A 24,399-nucleotide genomic window follows, 5' to 3' on the forward strand; every position below is an offset into this window, starting at 1 on the left:
CATAAGCAGTCAACCAATACTTTTTTTATGTTATACTATTACATATTGTATTCTTAAATTCTTAATTTTTTAAATTCTTAAAGTTAGCTGGTGAAGAGAAAACGTGATGAAAATTCTTATAAAGAAAAAATACATTTACAGTACTGTACTGTATCAAAAAAAACCCCACATGTAAGTGGACCCTCACGGTTCAAATCCGTGCTGTTCAAGGGTCAACTGTAATTTAGACACCCGTTGCCATTGTAATTGTTAATTCCTGTTTTAGCTCCATAGATAATTGTTAATAAACCCAAACGATAATCTTTATAATTAAACTATACTTCTTTTAAAGGGAGGAGCTAACTTCTTTACTATTTAGCTGCAGAACAATACAATAAACACTTCTATTAGAAACATTAATATGCACCCAAAGTTCTATCTGAAAGTTATTAAATTCATGTCTCATATCAACAGTTAATATATAGAACAGATAATTAAATATATAAAGGAGATGTGGGGCGCCTGGGTGGCACAGCGGTTAAGCGTCTGCCTTCAGCTCAGGGCGTGATCCCGGCGTTATGGGATCGAGCCCCACATCAGGCTCCTCTGCTATGAGCCTGCTTCTTCCTCTCCCACTCCCCCTGCTTGTGTTCCCTCTCTCGCTGGCTGTCTCTATCTCTGTCGAATAAATAAATAAAATCTTTTTTAAAATAAGTAAATAAATAAATAAATAAATAAATAAATAAATAAAGGAGATGTAAGCATCACTAAAGATCACAAATTCCCATCCTTGCTAAAAATAAACCTTGATAATAGAAACAGGGGCGCCTGGGTGGCACAGCGGTTAAGCGTCTGCCTTCGGCTCAGGGCGTGATCCCGGAGTTCTGGGATTGAGCCCCACATCAGGCTCCTCCGCTATGAGCCTGCTTCTTCCTCTCCCACTCCCCCTGCTTGTGTTCCCTCTCTCGCTGGCTGTCTCTATCTCTGTCGAATAAATAAATAAAATCTTTAAAAAAAAAAAAAGAAAAATTTAACTTAAATACCTTTATGAAATTATCAATAAACTTAAAATATTCACTAGAAAGAACTCTTTGAAAAACAAATTGGCTATTTTTGGCGGTGTGGTTTGAGTTAGTCCACAATTCTATAGGGACAAGAGAAAGTTTCACATTAATATAAAATAAAGGTTTTATTAGTCACAACCTAATTGAACATATTTGGACTCTGCCCTAATATCTAATTTATAAAGAGAAATATATAAGCTCCATGACCACTGTGGGGTACATTTCCCTAGTCCGTAAAATGGAGGAGTTGAACTAGATGAACTCTACCACTTTTTTCTAACTTGTAATATTCTCACATTCTGAGACTGTCTCATGTGAATGTTTCCATCCATGCATGGTGCTGTGAGCACTGGGGACGGGAGTCAGTGAAGTATATGAAACTCGTTGCTAGGCTAGTAAGAGTTCAACAACTGATTCAGAACCCAGCCAAAGTTGAAACAAGCATTGTTGTCAAAGAAGGTACTTATTTCTTAAGAACTGGACTCTGAGAAACAAACTGAAGGCTTCAGAGGGGAGGGGGGTGGGGGAATGGGATAGGCTGGTGATGGGTAGTAAGGAGGGCACGTGTTGCATGGTGCACTGGGTGTTACACGCAACTAATGAATCATCGAACTTTACATCAGAAACCAGGGATGTACTGTATGGTGACTAACATAATATAATAAAAAAAAATTAAAAAAAAAAGAAAAAAAAGAACTGGACTCAGAAATGCTATACACAAGTGTAATTATTTCTGTAGTAATGACAAAGAAAAACAGCTATACAATATAGAATATTTACAAATACTTTATAGCCTAAATACATTTAAAAAGTGTCAAAAGCTCATAATGAAATAAGATATAGATAACACCACTGTCTTATTTGTTCAACAAAATTACCAAACTATGTAAAAACCACTTACCTTTGGAATTATTCTTGTGTTTGCTTTTGTTTTTCATATGAAGTAGAGAAAAGTGTTATCCCTAAAATATTATAAAATTTGCAATAGAGGAAAAACTGGAAACAATTGGAATGTCCAGCCATTTAAAGGGATGTTTGTAAAGACAGGGACGTGTTCCTAGAAAACTATATTTAATGGAAAAGGTTATACTTTCTTAGAAAAAAATTTATGGAAAAGAGAAAAGTCAATGTATTGATGTGTATATAGGACTGTTTAGTCTGTAGGTGATTTCTGTTTTTCACCTCTTTTCCACATTTTTTTTATTTGCTAATTTTTTTTGTTGAGCATATGTTGTTTTGAGTGCAAACATTAATTTTTTTAAATTACAAGAAAAGTGATGGATGATGAAAAGTTGGCATTCTTGCCAGATCTGAAGGGGCTCTAGGGCAACAGCCAGTTAAGCAGATTCTGGGAGGGGTTTCCCACCTCACTCTACCTTGAAGAGATCTTCAAATACTACAACTTTATAACCTCTTTCCTGCTTGTGATACCGGTGCATGTGTCATGAGGCTGGAGTAGAGCTGATGTCACGGGAAAGGAAAAAAACAAAACTCATCGTGAGTTGTGGTCTTTAAGAAATTGATTCAACTATTAAGTCACTCATGTAAAAGACTTGATGTTGCCCCCACAATACATTGGCTAATATTAAAATAATTACATTTATTTATTACAAGATTTGTATTATGAGAGTTACTAATACTAAAAACAATGACCTATTTCCCCGTAGGTGGAGAGAACTGTGACAGCAGAGTATGAGCTAGAGTACCTGCTACTTGAAGGACATTGCTTTGACACGGTCACGGAGCAGCCGCCTCGGGGCCTGCAGTTTACACTTGGCACCAAAAATACGCCTGTTGTGGTTGACACAATAGTGATGGCCAGTCTTGTAAGTATTACACGTAATCGATTGTATTTAATTACATGTTTTGGTGAAATCCTCTAAAGTTTTCCTGATAATAAGATGAAATCGATTTTGTCCTGCCATTGCTCCACAGCTCCCAGAAAACAAAACTGAATCCTAAATAGGTAATTAAATAAAACCCAAATGAACACATCCACTGATGTGTTATTCAGGGTATTGCAGAATCTCCGTTTTGGAATTCATTTATAGAATTTATTCACTTCAGTTAACACTCTCTCGAGTCGTTCATGTATAATCTTTTTTGAACAATTGGATGTTTTTAGTCCTGTTAACTATCATCATATTTTTCTCATCCTGAAAGGGATATTTTCAATTAAAAGCAAACCCAGGTGCTTGGATACTGAAATTACGCCAAGGAAAATCTGAAGATATTTATCAAATAGTTGGGTGAGTTCTGTAAATCACTTGAAATTTTTTATGTGTAAATTAAGTTTTTAGTGTTTTGGATAAGAAATGAGAGGCAGGGTGATTTATTTTTCCTCTACAAAAATTTAAATGATTTTTATATTTAGAATTCCCAGAAAAATAGGTGTGTCTTCTTTTTTAAGAAAAATAAATGCTTCCTGAGATGTAGTGGATCCTTTCATTTGGAGGTAAATGGCTTTTACTGAGATACAATGTCCTTTCAAATCTCATTGAGTATATAAGTTATTTGAATTCTCCCCTTTTTTCCTGCATTAATTCTTTCTCCGTGAAGTCCATGTCCTCTACTTGCTTGCTTAGCTGGTTCCCTTCATCTAAACTGCTGGCTGTCCTCATGTATCCAATGATTTTTAGTTGCTTAGCATTACTTATAAAGATCATGGGGCGCCTGGGTGGCTCAGTCGTTAAGCATCTGCCTTCGGCTCAGGGCGTGATCCTGGCGTTCTGGGATCGAGCCCCACATCAGGCTCCTCTGCTGGGAGCCTGCTTCTTCCTCTCCCATTCCCCCGGCTTGTGTTCCCTCTCTCGCTGGCTGTCTCTCTCTCTGTTGAATGAGTAAATAAAATCTTTAAAAAAAAAAAAAAAGATCGAATAGTGCAGTTGGGAAGATCCAGACTATCCAGGATAATAATCGTGCCCTCCTCAAAGGACGATTGTGTGGATCAACTGAGTCAACATCTCTAAAGTGCTTGAAATGATGCCTGCAATAGTCTTCATCACTACTCCCTCTACCATATGGTGGGGTGGAGGGAGTTTGCTTTAGATCTTGTGTGGGTCCAGCTACCGTGTGTGTGACCTGGCTCTACCCTGCTCTCGTTGGACGGTGGATTCAATGGCTATAGTTGCTGATGCCCTTGAGCAACATTTATGCCTGGAAGCTCTTGAAGACTTTTTAAGAAATTTGACACAATTAGTACATAAGTTGGCACCCTTTCTATTTCCTAGTGGTAATTGGTGGGCGTGGCTGTGCCTTCTCCTTTGGTTTAACCACTTCAGCTGGGCAGTTAGGAGAAAGAGGGAGTCAAAGGCATGTGTAAACCAGCATAGTCCTGTAACCCCTCAGATTTTCATTTTAGGAAAGAGTTCAGGTGTGTGTTATGAATCTGACTAAACTCAAAGTATCTACTAATTTGACCTCTTCTTGCATTGCCTCTTTGACAAAATTCAACTTTATTGTAAATGTTTTTAACAGTATTTTATGTATTTTTCTATACAGAGAATGGTATCAAAAATTATTGGTCAGAGCTGTCATATTTGATTTGTTTATGCAGTTTTGAAAATTAGACAATGAAATATACATAATATAAAATAGAAATATTCAAGTAATCAGATGACCATCACAGACACATTTTCAGTCTTATGGGTTTAACAATACACTTCAGATTTTGGTATTTGAAAGTGGCTGCTGAATATTGAAAAGTTGTTGGACGGTGTAGAATTCCTTCGGTTATGATATATAACAACTTATTTTAAAGTCTCAGAATCATTCGTATTTTAATTATTGTAATATATCAAAGACATATGATAGGTTTGACTTTTGTGATCTTGGTATATAGCAGCAAAGATAAGCAATAATTTGAGCTTGCTCAGTGATTAGGAAATATTGAATTTAATGAGTTACTTTTGTACAATTTTAATTTGTATTAAGTTAAAATTGGATAATTTTGAAAATTATATATTATAGTATATCTTGATTGTAGAAACAGCAAATATATATATACACAGTGATGTTATGCTTATGCTTATTATGAAATGTATTTATTCTGTTATTTATACCATCATAATTACATGTCTTTTCTGGAGTTGATTATGGACGTTTACATGTTTTTCTGCTTTTAGCCATGAAGGAACTGACTCTCAACCAGACCTGGGAGATGTCATTGTTGTGATAAGCAGCTTCAAGAGCAAAATACTGGAAGTACAAGTATGTGAGGCAGAAGCTCTTGCTGTTTTGTTCTTAGTATTAAGAATTATCTTTTTTGCCCTAATTGATTAATTTTATTTTACAACTAATTTTGCAATTTTAGTACCTCAAATGTTACATTGGAACTCTGGCATGAAAGGAAGAAGAGGATTAATAAGTTCATGAAGGGAAGGCAGAAAGCTTCAAGATAGAAGCAAAGGAACAACTTTTTCTAAGTTAGGATGTGTCTATTATATCTCCTGTATCCATAGCCAGATAGTGTTACAAATTAGGCTCTAGAGATGAGATCAGGAGCACAGACTGAAAAGTTAGCCCTGAAAAGAAAAAGTGATGTTTCTTTCCTTCACCAAAAAAAGAGAGAGAGAGAGAGAGAAAAGGAGTTTTTAATGATGGCAGATTTATTTCTTTGGACCAACTTACCACTCACCTACTTAGAACTAGTAAAAATGTTGGGTATGTGTTTTTGTAACATCTTAAAAGCAACGAGGAGCTGATAATAACAAAATGATAAGGATAACAAGAAAATACAAAACCAGGATTAAAGGGAAAATAAGAGCCCTAGTGAATTAAGCAAGCACAGAAGCTTCTCTTGTCCTGAGAACATTTGTCCATCTTGGTACATCTGAACTATCATCTTGATTTAATTTGCAGGGTGATGGGGACAGAAAGTAAAACCCTAGACCCATATAAAGTGGGTCATCTGTTAGAAGTTCCTCTCACCAATAAGCTGGCTATAGCTTCAGGGTAAGCATGAACCCTAGTAAATTATTCCACACAGTCTTTCAGCCCAAATTTGTATCGTGCATGGAGTCCAGGAAACCCAGAGCCTTGAATTTGCACTAAACTAGTTCCAGATTGATAAGATTGTACAGGCATTTGGCAGAAACATCTGTATGTCTCTGGAATAAGGTTACTGTATCCAAATACATAGAGAAAACCAGAAACAACAGAAAGCAGACACATACACACTTCTGTATATTAGAATTATTGACACAGACTCTGAAACAACTATGCTTACAGTATTTAAAGAAATAAAAGACAAGCATGAAAACAATTGCAGGGGACAGAAAACGATAAAAAGTTCATATCTGATTTTTTTTAAGTGAAACTTCTGAAACTGAGTGATACAGTAACCAAATTAAGAATTCACTGGATGACTTTTACACATCTAAAGAGAGAATTAGTGAATTGGAAGATAGACCAGAAAAAGTATTCCTAATGCAACAGGGACATTAAAAAAGAGGATAACACAGCAGAGAGTATAAAAGGCATAGAGAATAGAGTGGGAAGTTAAATATTCCAGGATTGCACGGAACCTGGCTCCACCACACTCTAACTGTGTGATCATGGACAGATTGTTCAGCCTCTTTCTGTCTCATTTTCCTCATCTATAAATTGTGGTTAATAATGGAACCTACCTTGTATGCTGTTAAAAGGGTAAGATAGTTCAGTTTGTAAAGTGCTTTGTGAGTATTGAATAATCAAAATAATTTTAAATGGAGTTCCAGACAAAGATGAAAGAGAATGAGGTAAATGTAACAGTGTGTGTCAACTATACTCAGTTAAGATACTAACTCAGGCCCAAGCCCTGTAGGAGCAGTATTCCAGGTAGTTTTAGCCTAGTCCTATAAACAGGAGAGAAATACCATTTCTGCCAAGCTGGGGGCACAAAAGAACGTTTCCATCTTTGAGCTATTTTGATCATTGAAAAGTTGCTTAAGTTCTCTTGAGCTGAATTGTTTCACTCTGTGTATTAGCCCTAATTTGACTTGTCGGTCTGTAGTTGAGAGCAGGTCACACCCTTTGACCATAACCACCAAGTCTGTGAGGGTAATAATCATGCTCTACCTGAGTCAGACCTGCTGCAACCACCTAGATCCTTCAACTGATTTTAATAACACAATTTTATCTCCTCACTGACCATCTCTCACAATTACATAGAAAAAGGAGAGCAGAAAAGATAATATTAAAGATCAGCCCATCAACCCCAGCAGCCCATGAATAGGAATTCCACAGAGGGGCGCCTGGGTGGCGCAGTTGTTAAGCGTCTGCCTTCGGCTCAGGGCGTGATCCCGGCGTTATGGGATGGAGCCCCACATCAGGCTCCTCCGCTATGAGCCTGCTTCTTCCTCTCCCACTCGCCCTGCTTGTGTTCCCTCTCTCGCTGGCTCTCTCTATCTCTGCCAAATAAATAAATAAAATCTTTAAAAAAAAAAAAAAAAAAAGGAATTCCACAGAGAAAGAACAGAAAATGGAGGAGGGAAGATATTTCACAGATAAGGAAAGAGAAAAATATTCATGTCAAAAGAGCCCACAGATTAGCATGAGTTAAAAATGGCCCCCATGAGACCCTAGAAACCGTCAAGGAGAAAAGGCAGGGCACGGCCATGGAATGACACTAACACTAGCATCAGACCTTTCGTTTTCAAGATGGATGTTACAAAACAGCAAAACAAAGCCTTTAGTGTTCTGAGGAGAATTATTCTGAACCTAGGATTCTCTAGCCAAATTCTTAATCAAATGTAAAGATAAAGTTATTTTCTGAAGGGTGAAGATTTAGAAAAATTATTTTTCACACCCCTTCTTGAAGGTGTTTGCCAGCACAGTGACGATGAAGACCAAGAAAGATAGGTATTTTGAGAAATTGTGAAATTAATCTGAAAACCAGTGCAAAGAAAGCCTTGAAAGAAATAGGCAGTTAATTGTTGAGCTCCAAGAAAAATATCTTCAAGAAGACAGGAATTCTCCACAATGACCATGAGTAATAAAGTGGAAAATATTAGATATGTGGTAAAGAAGAAATATATCTCACCCACAAGAAAAAAATAAATGCAAAAGAAAAAAGAAAAAATGAAATAAAATTTCAAGGAAAAATGTTTGTCTATTGGAGGAATTCGAGAAAGCAGAATCCATCTGAAATATCAAGAGTCTCCCGTGAGAGGCACAGTTGTCCTGTTACTGTAACTGCAGAGAGCTGATCAGTGCGAGTGGCCTCGCAGACTATTCAGTGAATAATATCTACATTGTCACAATAAACACTATCTACTGCCTTTCAAGTTGTAGAATAGACATAGCAAAGTGCTGAAGTTAGAATTAGGTTTTACCAAAGTAAATGTAGATATTATCTGTATTTGCAATGCTAAGGTAAAAGTTGAGCTAATGTAAGGTGGGAGGTGGAGGGAAGAGATAGAAATATTATTAGTATCCTTATCTTACAGAGTATACAAGGGAAACCTGAAGTTGTTGGCACAAAAAAGTATATATTAAAGTGTTATTTGAAGCTACAGAGACACTCGGTAGAACTAATGATAATGATATTACTGCCAAAACTTCCAGACAAAGAGAGGAAGAGTGATACAAGGGAGCTACTCCGCTGTCATCACAAAGAATGAAAGATGTCTAAACGCTGTGATTCCAGATATGCTAGTAGATAACATCTGAAGTTGAGAAATCATTAAATACAAGTGTAAGCACATTATTTAGCAGTGTGGGGGTAACAACAGGAAGAACTAATAAGAGGTTGACTCGATGACTGAAACCAGCTTGTGTCTGTAATGTCGTACTTCCCTGGCTCTGTCACTGCACCTGTCTTAGATTTACAGCGGTCGCCTTGCTCCGTGTGTTTCACTTTAAAACCATGCTATTTAAATAATATTTAAAGCTGCGCAGTTCTAAGACTTTCCTTTACCATGCTCTCTAGGTGCAAAAGAAGCCAGACAAAATTAAGGAGGATATCCTTACCGATAAAGAGGAAAAGAAAAAAGGAATGTGGGATTCCATTAAAAGGTAATTACTACTGAATGTTTTAATCTTAACGATAGATTCATCAGGAATCTGGTATGTGGCAGGCCTGTGGATGGTAAACATCTAAGTAAAGCACAGATCCTCTCCTCTTGTGGGATGAGATCGATACATAAATATTAATAAAACAGGATAGGAAACTGGAGCTGCGAGACAGTTGAGAGTAAGGTGCTCTGCGAACCATGGGAGAAAAAGGCTCTATCTAGTGAGGAGGAACCTCTGGAAAGACTCCTTAGAGGAGTGTGTGGTTAAGATGTGCTCTGAAGGGGGGGGTAGGATCTCAGAAGTTGGAGATGGAGCTAAGATATGAAGTCAAAAAGATTGAGTATGTTCATAGGAACAGAAGGTAGCCCAGCTTAGCTGAGACCCTGGGACATTGAATATAATAGGGAATCTATAAATCAGGTTGGGGCCTGTGTGAGTTAATCAAAACAGGACTGTATTGGCTCACACGTGGATAGTCCAAGAGTAGAGCTGGCTTTGGGCATTCAGGTGATGTGGTCTAGAAACTCTTCCTCCATGTCTTAGTTCTAGTCTCTGTGCCTCCTTTGTTTTCAGATAAGGTTTTAGAAGAAAAAGCTTGCCATCTCCAGTGGAAGAGATTGCTTCTTTCCGTAAAGTCCCAGGGCTGACCCATTGGTCCTGTTGTTAGCCATTCATCCCAGTGGAAGTCACTGTAACTCTGACCACGCATGGGTCATATGCCTGCCTCTAGAGTCAGTGAGCGGGCCTGTCCCACCCAGACCTCACAGAATGAAAGTGGAGGAGGAATGCTCTCCCCAGATACTAGGTTATTGTTACTAGAAGTGTAAAGGTTGCTAGGTGAGCAAAAACGAAAGCTGTCTGCTGTAGGTCCACATTGTAGAGCACTTGGAAAGTCCATTTCAGAGACCTGAGCTTCATTTGAGTTATGATGGAGAACCAGTGATCCTTTTTTGTCCAGGGTAAGAAGTAGAAACTTTAGGCCAAATAGATTCAGTAAGCTAGGCAGATTTTATTTTGCCAGTCAGAAGCACTCCCATCATTTGGGATTATGCCCTGCTTAGGCCTGTCTCTATAGTTGAATTCTTGTTTGATAAGAATGGTGTTCCTATTCCTTATGTGCATTGAACTGTTTCTAATTGAGAAGGGCTTAAACCCCCTCGTTTTGAGATCATTTGGAGAGTAGGTATGTTTGAGAGGATAATGAAGCAGAATGTGGGCATTTTAAAGGGTGTTTGTCCACTAGCTTCCATTCAAACCAGAGGGTGGAGACAAGAATGAATACAGGTGTCCATCAAACAGTAGCACAGACACTTTCTGTACAGAAAGTACAGAAGCAAATGCTGCTGCATTAGGAAAGGAGAGGGTGCGCGTTCAGGATGGTGACTCCTTCAGATGCATGAGTATTGTGTATAATACAGTGCCTTCACTTTTTTATCTTAAGTTTAATCCTAACTCAGAGTATCAACTGTACTTTTCTTATTCGGGAGATTACAATAAGAAAAGATTTGGAAAGTGCTTTCGTAACAATTCCTATTTGCCAAAAAAAAAATCTGTAGTGATTGTAAGTTCTTTGTTCTTTTCTAGCTTTTAGTCGTTCTAAAGATCGTGCATATAAAAATGAAAAATTAAATAAAATTTTTACCTAGGGAGGAAAAAAATTATAGGTTATGAATACCCCAAATAAAAGATTCAGTCACTTTTGTGTATGAGATGGGACTTATTTTGAGAGGCTTCCCTAATTTTATTGCATGTTAAATTCAGTATTTAGGTATGTAAAGTTTGCAAATCCATATTAAAAAACTGTCAATCACTGCTTTCTTATTCCAAGTTTCACAAGAAGGTTGCATAAGGAAAAAGACAAAAAGGAAGCAGATGTTCTAAACATATTTTCAGTTGCTTCTGGCCATTTATATGAACGCTTTTTAAGGTAGGTATATTTTTTATCTAATGCTTTGAAAAGTAATACATGGTTCAAAAAGAATTTCAAAAATTCAGAAGAATAAAAGAATTCATACAATGAAATAATCTACCTGTTTTCTTACTACCCAGTCTCCTTCCAACAGGAAACCAATATGATTTTCTTATCTTGCCAAAAATATATGTAGATAAGCAAACATATTTTCTTCATTTTTAACTTTTCTTACTTAAGTAGTAACAAAGTTTATGTTGTTTTGCACCTTGCTTTTTTCTTTCTTTTTAAAGATTATTTATTAATCTATTTGAGAGAGAGCGAGCATGCATGAGCAAGTAGGGGGAGGAGCAGAGGGGTAGCGAGAGAATCTCAAGAAGACTCCCCGCTGAGCATGGAGCCAGATGTGGGGCTTGATCTGAGATTACCCTGAGATTACCTAAAATTATGAGAGGAGTATTTTTTTTTTTTTTAAGATTTTATTCATAGAGAGAGTGTGAGCAGGGAGAGGGGCCTAGGGAGAGGGAAAGAGAGAATCTGAAGCAGGCTCCACGCTGGGCATGGAGCTCAATGTGGGGCTTGATCCCATGACCCCAAAATCATGACCTGCTCTGAAATCAAGAGTTGGATGCTTAACCAACTGAGCCACCCATGCGCCCCAAGCAGTATATTTATAAAATACAATGAAATTTCATGAGTTTGATTGATTTGGAATATTGGTATTCTGTATGGCTAGGAAATGAACATATGTTGTAACAACATGGTATGTGAGAGAAAGTATATATAGTAAATTTCCCTTTTCCAGTGAGGAAATACCTTATTTTATAAAAAAGATGGGTGGGGTAAGAGCAGGAAAGCTTAATTCCAAACTACAAAGGGCTATTTTTTTCATCTTTTATATAGAAGGATATCAGAGGACCCCTCAAAAATATTTGAGTATGTGTTGATATTTTAATATGGAAATTTAGATAACGTCTGTATCTTCTCTACAGAGATCTAGCATAGCGAGACAAGTGACCTGTCCAGTGAATTTACTAATATAGGTTATTCAACTCTTGGAGTTTTGTACACCTGATATTAATGACACAGTAATAGAGTAAAGATTAGAGAGTGTAGTTCAACTAAACAAGACTATTTCAGAGTCAACTGGAAAAAAACGAAAAACAATCGTCTTATTCTGCATGGTGTATGTGTGTGTGTATGTGTGTGTGTATACATATCCTTACACGTTACATACTTGATGAGGCACCGTAATTTGTGAAGTTTCTTCAATCTATTTCTCCATAATTCAAAGTGAAAGCTTAATATCTTTAAGTAATTATATATATATAATAATTAAAAACCTTAGGAAAAACAGGGTGAACTCCTATTAATGTGAACTTATTGGGTTTAACGTTCCTATTTTATACAGAATCATGATGCTTTCTGTTTTACGTAACACCAAAACACCCGTGAAATTCTGGTTTCTAAAAAATTATCTCTCACCAACATTTAAAGTAAGTACATTAATCTTTTTGTTATAGAATCGTTCAGTGTTTGAATAGTAAATTCTTTATATCATTGTAAGTTCACATAATTTCAGAATGAGTCTTGAAATTATTTTTTTTAATCAATTTTAAAACTTTGGTATTCACTTTTCATTTTATCTACAGAAAAATTCTTTGCTGTTTTTATTTAAAGAAGTGTTTAAAAGGACAGAAAGAGATGGTTCATTTTTTTAAAAATAATAATGTTTTTTTATTATGTTAGTCACCATACAGTACATCCCTAGTTTTTGATGTAAAGTTCCATGATTCATTACTTGCATATAACAACCAGTGCACCATGCAATACGTGCCCTCCTTACTACCCATCACCAGCTTATCCCATTCCCCCACCCCCTCCCAAGGAGATGGTTTATTTTTAGCTAAACTCGAAATCAGAAAGATTAGTGGTTTTTCATAATATAATTAAATAAAATTTGGCAATGAAAGGTACAGATTGTCAATAAAAAGAATTAGGTTCTGTCTTAATTTTACAAAGACAGGCTAGAACAGTAGTATCTGGAGAACATGAAAACTGTACCATAGGAAATAGTTTGGTAGTTCTGAGAATAAAAAGGCTTTTTTATGCTTGTGCAGCACAGTGATTGCTGTGGGGGTGGCTTGGGTCCTATATTTAAAATGAGGCATTTTATCTTGAGAAGTTTTCAGATGATCAGCCCCTGTTACCCTGTACTGAGCCTCACACTCCTGCCACAAAGTGTGCCCTCTGTCTCCCTGTTCTCATGACAGATTCATCAGATTTCATGTAAGTTAGGGTCTCATTCAGTAGCAGCTCAAAGGAGTTCTCTTTTTTCTAATCCAGCACCAGAGGTAAAAGCAGAAATAAGAAGAGCCCACCGTGTTTTTTTCCTTTTGCCAGCACATTGCTAAGCGCTTTACCTACATCATTTAGTTGCTCTTCATCAAGTTCTATTCCCAGAAAACTGAGACTCAGAAATCACACAACCGGCCTATACGACTGGGAGGTATCTAGACCCACCCTCAGGTCCAGAGATTAACTAGAAGGACTCATAGAAGCAAGAAAAGCCATTAAACTCCCCGTTACAGTTTATTACATCAAAACAGTACAGATTAAAATGAGCAAGGCAAAGAGATGCGTGTGCATAGGGCGGGGTTCAGGGGAGACCAGACCAAGAGCTTCCAGCTGTCCTGTCCCAGTGGAGCTGGCGGACAGAGCTTATTTCTCCCAGTAAACGTAACAATATACACGAGTGTTGCCGATTAGGGAAGCTCACTCGGGCTTTGGTGTCCACATTTTTTACTGGGGGTTGGCCACATCGACCCACCTGACTGCCACAGTGGCTGACCTTCGCCTCCAGGAGTTGAGCTGATACCTCGTGGCTCAGAGTCCCAGCTCTAAGTCGCATTGTTAGCATAGACTCTTCGGCGTGGCCCAAGACAGGACGGTACAAGGGCAGAGGTTACCTCTCAGGGCAAAGGGCCCAGCCTTTCTTTGAGCAAGATTTGTCCTTTAAAGCCCAGGCCTGAGATCAAACAGCTAATTAGGAACACAGCTGAGATCAGATGCCAAGCATTCTGCCCTCAAAGCCCAGGTGCTTAACTCTTAATATGTCACAGCCTCTCCCGCCGCCACCACCACCAAGAGTGCCACCTCACACGCTCATTTAGCAGTAAACAAACACCTGAGAAAGAACCCATAAATATAAACAAGAAGTCATACTAGTTTGTTACCAAATTTTTGATGTTATCCTACTAGGCAAATACTTCGTAAGGGGATTAATTCTACATACACTGAGATAGTACAATCTGGAGATTCTCTTAGCAGGCGGTAGAAATACCCATGCTGTGCCTGCATGAAGTTCTTGTTCTACCACGTGGTCAGAAGTAATAGCATGTCTGAAATAATAGTTTCCTTCTTTGGGGAATTTTGCTCCTTTCCCTCAAAATGTTCATCTTTTTGAAACTTTTCAGTGAAGTACAATGTGTACAAATCCTAAGTGTGCAGCTTTGATGAATTTTTACAAACTTAAAACACCTGCGTAACCAGCAGTCAGATACAGAAATTACTAGTACCCTAGATCCTTTCCTTCCAATTTTCAAAACCTCTCTCTCTCTTCCTTCAGGTATTTGATGAATTATACCTATTTAGGGAATAATCCTTCCCTGGCCACACAATCTGAAATTATAGTCCCTTCTGATTTTTCACTCTGCTTCTCTCCCTTTTTTGCTTTTCCCCTAGCACTGTAGATGACTTACTGTTTCATTTATTTTCTACCTACCCCTCTAAAATGTAGGCCTTACAAGGGCCATGATTTTTGTCTGTTTCGTTCACTTCTAAATAGGCCCTAAATAGTGCCCTAAATAGTGCCTGGCACTTAGTATGTGCTCAGTGAAAATGATAATGCATATTTGCTGATTAGAGACTTTTCTACTTTATCCTAATATATTTTTTTAAATTTTGAAAACAAAACAATGATTCTCAGCAGCCATTCTAGCCATAATTGCAGCATTTCAATTCACAGATAAAACCAGGGCTTACGCTAAGGAACGTAGTTTAAATCTACACTGTTCTTACAAAAGCAGGAAGAAAATTAAAGGAGGTGTATAACCAGCAACCAGCTACACATGAGAAGGGAGGAGGAAAAAGCAAATTCTCTCTTTGCTAACCCATCTTTCCCCACCCCTTTACCACTGTTCCTCTCGGTTTGGGCCTCTTGAAGCAAACTTAGCCAACCGTGTATTTCATTAACTGCTCTGCTTTTAACAGGATTAGGTACTGTAAGTCTAAGACTCTGAATCAAATACCAAACATCCAGAACCACAGTGACTGCCTTGCATTTTTAATTCTTGAATTAAACAGTCATAAATCTCAAACACGAAACTCATGTAGAAAACCTAATTTATCAATTTACAACTCATTCTGTGTGTTCTTGCACTCCCTCTTCCTGTTGTATCTGTTTGCGCAGTGAGCGCGTTGACGTGCACGTGGTGTTCCACAATCCGGGCGCTCTTCCTTGCGTAGTCAGGCTTCCTCACGTCCAACATGGCTAGTGAACACTAGGGGAACATTTAGCTTACTTAATAAACTTGCTATTCAATATGCTGTACCTATTTTTTAATGGCAGTAGATTATATAGTTTCACGTATACTTGTATTTTTATATTTGTCAGCATTTTCATATTCCTGATTAATAGGTATAAGTTGTAGAAGGAGTTTAGACATTTTACCAAGTAGTTTGTAACAATTTATAGTAAACTCTGCTTTTTAATGTTAATTTTTTTTCTCTAAAACAAAAACTATCTTCCTTGAACATATTCTTTGTGCGTATGTGTATGTCTTTAGGAGGTAATTCCTCACATGGCTGAGGAGTACGGATTCCAGTACGAGCTCGTGCAGTACAGATGGCCCAGCTGGCTTCATCAGCAGACCGAAAAACAGAGGATTATTTGGGGTTACAAAATTCTTTTCCTCGATGTCCTTTTTCCTCTAGCAGTGGACAAAATCATTTTTGTTGATGCTGACCAGGTAATAAGATTTTAACCGTTGTTTCTGGTAGTACTTAAACTTTTTTTGCACTTCTGTCTGAGTGTAGGGACTCCATTTATATTGCTGGTGTTCATTATCATCTTTGTTGCCGAGCTGCATAAAAATATACGACATGAATGTGATGCATAAGGAAAGTGTCTTTAAAAAAAAAAAACAAAAACAAAAAAAAAAAACACCTGTCAGAATTCCAGGGGAAAATCAAATGTATCGCAAGAAGTACCATTTATTATTTAGGATATGGCAGTTTTCTCTCTGAAGTAGTAGTTTTTTAATTTTGGTAATTAAAAAATCAGTACTGATATTAGTCACAATAAAAGTCGTTGTTTGAGTTTCTATGAATATGAGCTGATTGTTTAAAATGAGCTATTTCTTCTTGCTGAAAAAATTGGCGATTACAGACAACTCTTCTTTTCTTCTTGAAGCTGAATCCTCCTCATTCTACCACTTAAGGGAAAAAAAATTCCCAAATTTAGCCCCCAAAAACCATTATAGTACTCAGCTTTCAAAATTTACATATCCAAAAATTACGACTTTCCCCTTTCCTCCCTTTCATGCCTTCGTAGTCATTAATGGGAAAAAATATTTTTAAAATAACACAGAATTTTTAAGAAGAATAGTAAAATGTAAATATTAACATTATATAAATTAAGTGTACAAGTCAGTACAATTTATATTTAGGACAAAAAGTATATTTTTCAAATCCTATATTAGAATTTACTTATATTGTAAACTTTTATTATTTTTGTAGTATTTTCCAAATTGATAAATATGAATCATTATAATTAAAAACTAAGAAAACAGGCAAATGTGGGTAATGAACTAAATACTTCCAAACATACCATCTAACATAAAATATATTTCTTCTACCTTCCCTTCCCCCAGCTTACGCAGTGATATTTTCCCACAGTCTTGAGTCTTAATACGCCTGGGTGTCGCACAGTTAAGCATCCAAGTCCTGGTTTCAGCTCAGGTCATGGTCTCAGGGTCATGGGATCAAGCCCTGCATCAGGCTCAGTGTGGAGTCTCCTTGGGATTCTTTCCCTCCCCCTCTGCCCCTTCCTCTGCTCACGTGCTCTCTCTCTCTCTAAAATAAATAAAAATCTTAAAAAAAAAAAAAAGGAACTTACTAATGTTATTTCATTAAAGCCATTGAGCATAATCAAGAGGTTTTTCTTTATCATTCAGACTAATATTTGCCAATATTACAATAATGGAGATTTATCACAAAATGATTTTGAATTATTAATCTATATTTTGGTAAACTAAGCGATGTACTTGTGAAATACTTAATTTCTCCCCAAAATACATTTCATTTAAACTTTCTTGATTAAAGTGGTATAACAAGGGGCCCCTGGGTGGCTCTGACTTCGGCTCAGGTCATGATCTTGGGATCCTGGGATTAGGCTCTGTGTTGGTCTCTGCGGTTGGTAGGGGGTCTGCTTGTCCCTCTCCCTCTTTGCCCCTCCCCCACTTGTGCTCTCTCTGTCAAATAAATAAAATCTTAAAAAAATAAAATGATATAACAAACTATTCTTATTAATAAGACCACTGTCATATAGACTAAGCATATACTTTTCTTTTCATCTTTTTTTTTTTTTTTTAAGATTTTTATTTGAGAGTGAGCACAAGCAGGGGGAGGGGCAGAGGGAGAAGCCGACCGCCCACTGAGCAGGGAGCCCAACCTAGGGCTTGATCCCAGCACTCTGGGATCATGACCTGAGCTGAAGGCAGACGCTTAAACAACTGAGCCACCCAGGCGTCCCGGTTTCTTTTCACCTATAAGAACAAGAGAAAAAGGGGGTGCCTGGGTGGCACAGCGGTTAAGCGTCTGCCTTTGGCTCAGGGCGTGATCCCGGCGTTATGGGATCGAACCCCACATCAGGCTCCTCCGCTATGAGCCTGCTTCTTCCTCGCCCACTCTCCCTGCTTGTGTTCCCTCTCTCGCTGGCTGTCTCTATCTCTGTCAAATAAATAAATAAAATCTTTAAAAAAAAAGAGAAAAAGGAACTTAGTAAACTCCCTACTGCTTGAAAGAACTGTGAGAAAAACACAATTCTCTTTTATTTCTACAATCAGGCGATGATTTGAGATTTACATAAAAAGGGCTTATTGTATTATAATAACATAATATTATTTTATAGTCTTCATCAGAGAAGCTATTTTAATTATTTAGATTGTGAGACATGACCTAAAAGAACTCCGAGATTTCGATCTGGGTGGAGCACCTTATGGGTATACTCCATTTTGTGATAGCCGCACTGAAATGGATGGATATCGTTTCTGGAAAAAAGGGTACTGGGCATCGCATCTTTTAAAAAGGAAATACCATATCAGGTAAGAAAATGTATACTCTTACTTTTTAGTAACTAAATAACTTACTGGATCACAACACTCAGTTTTCTTAGAAATCAGACAGTAATGGCAACCAGTGAGTGTTTATGGCGTGCCAGTCACTCTTACAAGACTTTACATGTATTAATTCATAAAATCTTTATGACAACCTTTTGAGATACCGTAATCCCCAGTTAACAGATGTGGAAACCACATCATGCAGCACGCATGTAACTTGCCCAGGCTGACACCGTTAGTGCATAGCGGAGCCAGGAGTTAAGCCCAAGTAATAGGACTCAAGTGAGAGGCTCCTAACTACTACGGATTAACTCGTTCGTTACATAATAAAATGAGCATACTGTCTTCCAAGCTGTCGTTGCTTTGTAGAGCCATGACTTCCATGGTATTTTGGAAAAACTTGAGGTGACTGTACAAGGATATGGATCCTAACGGTATCATAACAGACTTCAGACCCCTTGGAAACAGTGTTGGACATTGGGAGAAAATTTATGAAAGGATTCTTTATTATTAGACCCAGGGATATATAAAGTCAATCCCATTACAATCCCCCATCACTGGGGGAAAGTAAAAATACATGAACAACATGGGCCACCAAAGACTATTCACTTTTGCAGTGCCTTGTATGTAGTGGATCTCAAGAAGTTCAGGAGAATTGCAGCAGGCGACAGGCTCCGGGGCCAGTACCAAGCTCTCAGTCAAGATCCAAACAGTCTTTCAAACCTCGATCAGGTAGGTAGAATGTTCATAGACTCATTTTCAGTACATGGATCCAGACCGCTCCATTCCCTACTTGTAAACTTCAAAATGTGACATTTTCAGCCCCTTTCTCTCCCTTGGTACAATTCTGTATTGGATATCTCAACTGTCTCGACTTACATATAATTCTTCACTTTCAGCTCAACATTTTCAAAACTAATCGTATTTTATCTTCACTTTTCCATCCTTCGGCCTCTTCATCCCACTACCTGCCCTGTCTCGCTTACCGTACCTTTTTCTTCCTCACTTCCATCATCAGTTAAACATGTCTCCATCTCCGGTCTTCAAGACAAACTCCCTTCGTTCTGTGTCCCACCTAGCTACTGCCTTACATTTTGTTTTTACTAATAGATAAACACCTTTTTCTCAATATCTGACTAATTTCCAGAGTCACTTATCCTAATGATGTGACCCAGAACCTCCCAGAATTATGGGGATAACAAGCACAGTTTCCCCCAGAGGGTCACTGGGAACGAGGATAAGCGCAGTCTCTTCACTTTGCTCCCTTGGACCCATGAGATTCTTGCATGCAATGACACAGCACCGTAGAAAGGCTGGTGGTTGAGAATGGAATGCTGCACCCCACTCTTGCCGGATATTGTCTCCCCAGTAGCACCTCTTTTGCTAAATCATTCTATTGCTCCATCAGGCCAGCAGCCTCTGGGTGGCATAGTATGCGACGGGACCATGGGATCTCTTGGTCATGTGCCCTCTGCCAGGCTTCCCTGCCTTGCGATAAAGTGGGTTTCTTGGTCTAATGCAATATTAAATGGAATCGTCTCTCCGTGGCTAGCTCTGTAAGCCCTTGGATAATGGTGCTAAGTCTCTGCGAGCAGGAAGGCAAACCCATACACAGAATCTGTGTATATTTCAGCTCAGAAGAATCTCTGCTTCCTAGTTAGTTAGAAAGAGTCTAATCAGTCAGCACTCAAAATGAAATAGTCTGAATTGTCCTATGCCAATGGAGGAAATTGAGTTTAGTTTAAATCTCCATGCCCAGATGGCTTCATTAGTGAATTCTACCAAACATTAAAGAAATAATACCAATTCTACTCATTCTATGAAGCCAACATTCCCTTGACATTAAGGCCATATAAAGACATTACAAGAAAGGAAAATTACAGACCAACATCCCACATGAACAGATGTAAAAATCCTTAATAAAATCTCAGGAAATCAAATCCAGCAATATATAAAAAAGACCCTCTATCATAACTAAATGGTCTTTATCCCTGGGTTCGTTCCATTTTAGAGTACCAGTCAGTGTAATTCATTGTATCAACAGACCAATAATAAAAACCACATGATCAGCTTAATACAAAAGAACATTTGATCTATTCCAATATTCATTCCTAACAAAAGCTCTCAGCAAACCAGGACAGGAAGGGAACTTCCTCGACCTGGTAAAGGACACCTATGAGGGGTGCCTGGGTGGCTCAGTCAGTTGAGCATCTGACTCTTGGTTTCCGCTCAGGTCATGATCTCGGGGTCGTGAGATCGAGCCCCACATCAGGCTCCATGCTCAGTGCAGAGTCTGCTTCAGATTCTCTTTCCCTCTCCCTCTGCTTCCCCTACCTCTTGTGGTCACTCTTTCTCTCTCTCTCTCTTTCAAGTAAATAAATAAAATCTTTAAAAAGACACCTATGAAAAACCTATAGCTAACATCATACTTAATGGTGAAATACTAAATACTCTCCCCCTAAGATCAGGAGCAAAGCGAGGATATATACTCATCATTTCTATTCAGCATTGTAGTAGAAGTACTGTAGATAGTACAGCAAAGCAAGAAGAATGAAAGGCGTTGCGTTGGCAAGGAATAAGTAACTTTTTTTCAGATAGCAGAATCATCTCTAGAAAATCCTCTATAACCTGCTAAAAGGTTATATGGAACCAATAAGTATATGTAGTCATACTGCAGATATAAGATCAATATATGAAAATCAATTCTGTAGTTCTATTTACTAGCAACAGTTGGAAATCGAAACTGAAAAAGATGATACTATTTCTAGTAGCATTTTTAAATTAAGTTCATGTAGAAATGCAGTAGACCTGAAATAGCCGAAACAGCTTTGAAGAAGAACAGAGTTGAAGACTTACTTTGCCTGATTTCAAGGCTTGATATAAAGCTACTGTCATCAAAATTGTGTGGTTCGGTTTAAAGATAGATAATTCAATCCGTAAATAGGAACAGAGAGTCCAGAGATAATCCACACATGTGAACAGTTGACTTTTGACAAAGGTGTGAAGGCAGCACGAGGGAGAGAAGACGGCCTTCTAAGCAGATTGTGCTGGAACAACTGGACATCTATATACAAAACACACACCCCCATCCATAAGATACACGGCACATAAAAACTAACTCAAAACACATCGTACATCTAGAGAGAAAATGTAAAACTATAAAACTTTTAAAAGAGAGAAGAAAATAAATCTCTGTGGCCTTTGTTTATACAGATGTTTTTAGACCTGTTTAAAGTGTGATTCACATAAGAAAATAATTGACAAATATATAACAGAACTCTCAAAACTCAATGAGAAAACTCATTTTTTTGAAAAATCAGATTTTCACAGACCCTTCGCCAAAGATAATGATCAAGTGGCAGTAAGTCCATGGAAAGAGGCTGAAGATGATTAGTCATTAGGAAAATGAGAATTAAAACCACAGTGAACAATTCCACACACTATTAGAATGGTTGACATTTGAAAGACTGACCGTAGTAAGTGTTGACAAGCGTGCAGAGCAGCCAGAACTCGCGTACGTTGCTGATGAGCAGGTAAAATGCTGTAGCCATTTTGGAGAACAGCTTGGCAGTTTCCTACGAATTTGAATTTACACCTATCCTACGACCAGCCATTCTTCTTCAAGGGAAATAAAAGCATATGTCTACACAAAGACTGTGTGTGAATAGTTGTAGCAGCTGTATTTGGAAAATCCAAGTCTTACAACAACCCCGATTCATTATCTGTTGCTCCCAAACGACTTACCCGAAAACACAGCCGCCTACAGTAACACATAGATCTGGTGGGCCAGGAATCTGGGCCTGACATAGCTGAGCATTCTGCCCCACAGTCTCTCACGAGACTGAAGTCATCGTCGACCCGGGGATGGCCCTCTCCTCTGGAGACGTGACTGGGCTCGGTCACGCACGTGCTTGTAGGCAGGACTCCGAGGTCTTTGTCACATATGAGGCTCATTTGCCTTATAAACTTTCTTTAACCCCAGTGCCGGCAATCTTTGCTTAGAAAGCCCAGAGCATGCACGAACGTGAGAATCCCTGGAGCATTGTTTCCTAACAGGGAGGTGAAGGGTCGCCTCCAAATCTGGAGGGCGTGGTGGCAGCTGACAGCAACGGCAAGAGCAAGCCCAGGGCGGGTGACCAGTTGCAGTGTTTCAGGACAGGCGGAGGCAGGGAGGCTGTCCGCTTGGGCAAATGTGAGGTGGTGGGTGTCTGGTCTTCCGGCTGCATCCCTGACGCCTGGGGTGACGTCCAGGACAGCCGTGGGCGTAGTTCTAGTGCATGGGTTCATCACGACACGAGATGACTGGGTCGTATTAAGTATCCAATAGCTTAAAAATAGACACCTTAGATCTGTGAATGTCTTTTGAACCTGTTTTTAATCTAATTGACATCAGCCTCATTCCCTCTAATTTCTATACCTCCTTGTTTAAATCATTTTTTTCTATAGGATCTTCCCAATAATATGATTTACCAAGTCGCCATTAAGTCTCTTCCTCAAGACTGGCTGTGGTGTGAAACGTGGTGTGACGACGACTCCAAACAGAGAGCCAAAACCATTGATCTGGTGAGTGTGTGCGCTGTCGTGTGCGTGCCAGCAGATGTGAACATGTTCCAATAGAACAGTTTCTCTGACAGACGGAATGGCGCCCCGACGGCACCCTGCTGCTTCGTCTGTTAAGTACTGTTCTGTTTACTTAGGTTGGCCAAGTACAGGGCTGTGTCAGGGGCCTTCAGGACCACCCCCAGGTTTAAGGAATCACTAAGAGGACTCCCAGGACTCAGAGTATCGCCCTTCTCGTGGTTGTGCTTTATTCCAGTGTCCGCAGAGGCAAGAGATATATGGGGCAAAGTTCAGAGCAGGTGCAAGCTTCCAGGAGCCCTCTCCCCGCGCAGTCACACAGGACAAGCTTAACCCCCTAAGCTGTGAGGATGGCACGACACTGGTAAGGTGTTGTCTCGCAGGGGAGCTCGGTAGGAACCCAGTGTCCAGGATTCTTACTGGGACTGGTCGCATGAGCACTTCCCGGCCTGTCACATACCAGGCACTTCACACGTAAAAACACTGAAAATTCCCAACATCCAAAAGGAAAGCAGGTTCGACATCAACCACGGAGTTGGCACAGGTTAGGCATTGTGAGCCACTCTTACCAGGAATGGTGGGAACACTCCTAAAACCCAAGTTCCCAGACGCCAGCCAGGGGCCGTCCTTGCAAGCAGGCCTTTCTAAGGATAGCGATCTCGAGCTTGCTGCGTTACTCTTTCCTGCACAGGGGCTTCTGAAGAAAAGCCAGGTTTCTCAGCACGGGCACTATTTACATGTAGGACTGTAATTCGTATTGTGGGGGACCGGCCTGCGCTTTGTAGCACGGTTAGCCGCATCCCTGGCCTTACCCACTAGATGGCGGTAGTGTCCCCCCCACGACACACACGACACACAAAATGTGTCCAGACCTTGTCAGAGCTCCCTGAGGGGCATAACAGCCCCGTTTAAGCACCACTGATATAGATTATAGGGAAAAAACTGTAGCACAAAAAACTAAGGAAAGCATAGTATTTTTAACAGTTTCTGACACAGTTAAAATGAAAGAAAATAGTTCCATTATCTTCACTTTATAGAACATATTGTCTGTAAGGTTAATTTCTGTAAAGAAAATCCTCTTTTCCTACTCACTTCAGGAATATATTACTATAGAAAAAATCCACAATGGAATGAACTGGAAGTATTCAGTGAGGAAAGGATCAAGACAATAGGCTCATGGCTCATAACCAATAGCTTTCCCACAAGGAATTCTTGTAGCCGCCACAAGAAAATGTCACATAGAAGTGAGCTCTGAGGTGCGTCCTCTGCAAATGCCTTGTAAGGAGCAAAGGGGAGCCTGGTGAGACTTGGGGAGGGTTGTGCTCCTCCCATCGTCCTTCGCGTCTCAGTCCGTGACATCTCCATTCTTCACATGGCTCCAGCCAAACCCTCTGGGGGCATCAGTGACCTTGCTCCTCACGATTCCTGTGCAGCCCGTTAGCAGACCTTGTCAGCTGTACTGTCACCTGCATCC

General features: G+C 39.1%; 1 protein-coding gene across 7 annotated transcripts in view; it reads left to right on the forward strand.

Annotated features, from left to right (window-relative positions):
* The window catches only part of UGGT2 (UDP-glucose glycoprotein glucosyltransferase 2), a 189,296-nt gene that overhangs the window by 138,418 nt on the left and 26,479 nt on the right, over window positions 1-24,399 (forward strand). For all 7 annotated transcript variants that reach the window (XM_087865039.1, XM_087865040.1, XM_087865043.1 and 4 more), the window contains 10 exons: window positions 2,711-2,869; window positions 3,207-3,292; window positions 5,168-5,252; window positions 8,953-9,038; window positions 10,867-10,965; window positions 12,359-12,443; window positions 15,795-15,977; window positions 18,172-18,332; window positions 18,965-19,079; window positions 22,794-22,910. In XM_087865039.1, the coding sequence (XP_087721165.1) occupies window positions 2,711-2,869; window positions 3,207-3,292; window positions 5,168-5,252; window positions 8,953-9,038; window positions 10,867-10,965; window positions 12,359-12,443; window positions 15,795-15,977; window positions 18,172-18,332; window positions 18,965-19,079; window positions 22,794-22,910 (1,176 nt within the window). The remainder of the gene's footprint in view (window positions 1-2,710; window positions 2,870-3,206; window positions 3,293-5,167; window positions 5,253-8,952; window positions 9,039-10,866; window positions 10,966-12,358; window positions 12,444-15,794; window positions 15,978-18,171; window positions 18,333-18,964; window positions 19,080-22,793; window positions 22,911-24,399) is intronic.

This window comes from Ursus americanus, chromosome 10 (assembly GCF_024610735.1).
Source record: "Ursus americanus isolate L20-20 chromosome 10, mUrsAme1.1.p, whole genome shotgun sequence".
Lineage (NCBI taxonomy): Eukaryota > Metazoa > Chordata > Mammalia > Carnivora > Ursidae > Ursus > Ursus americanus.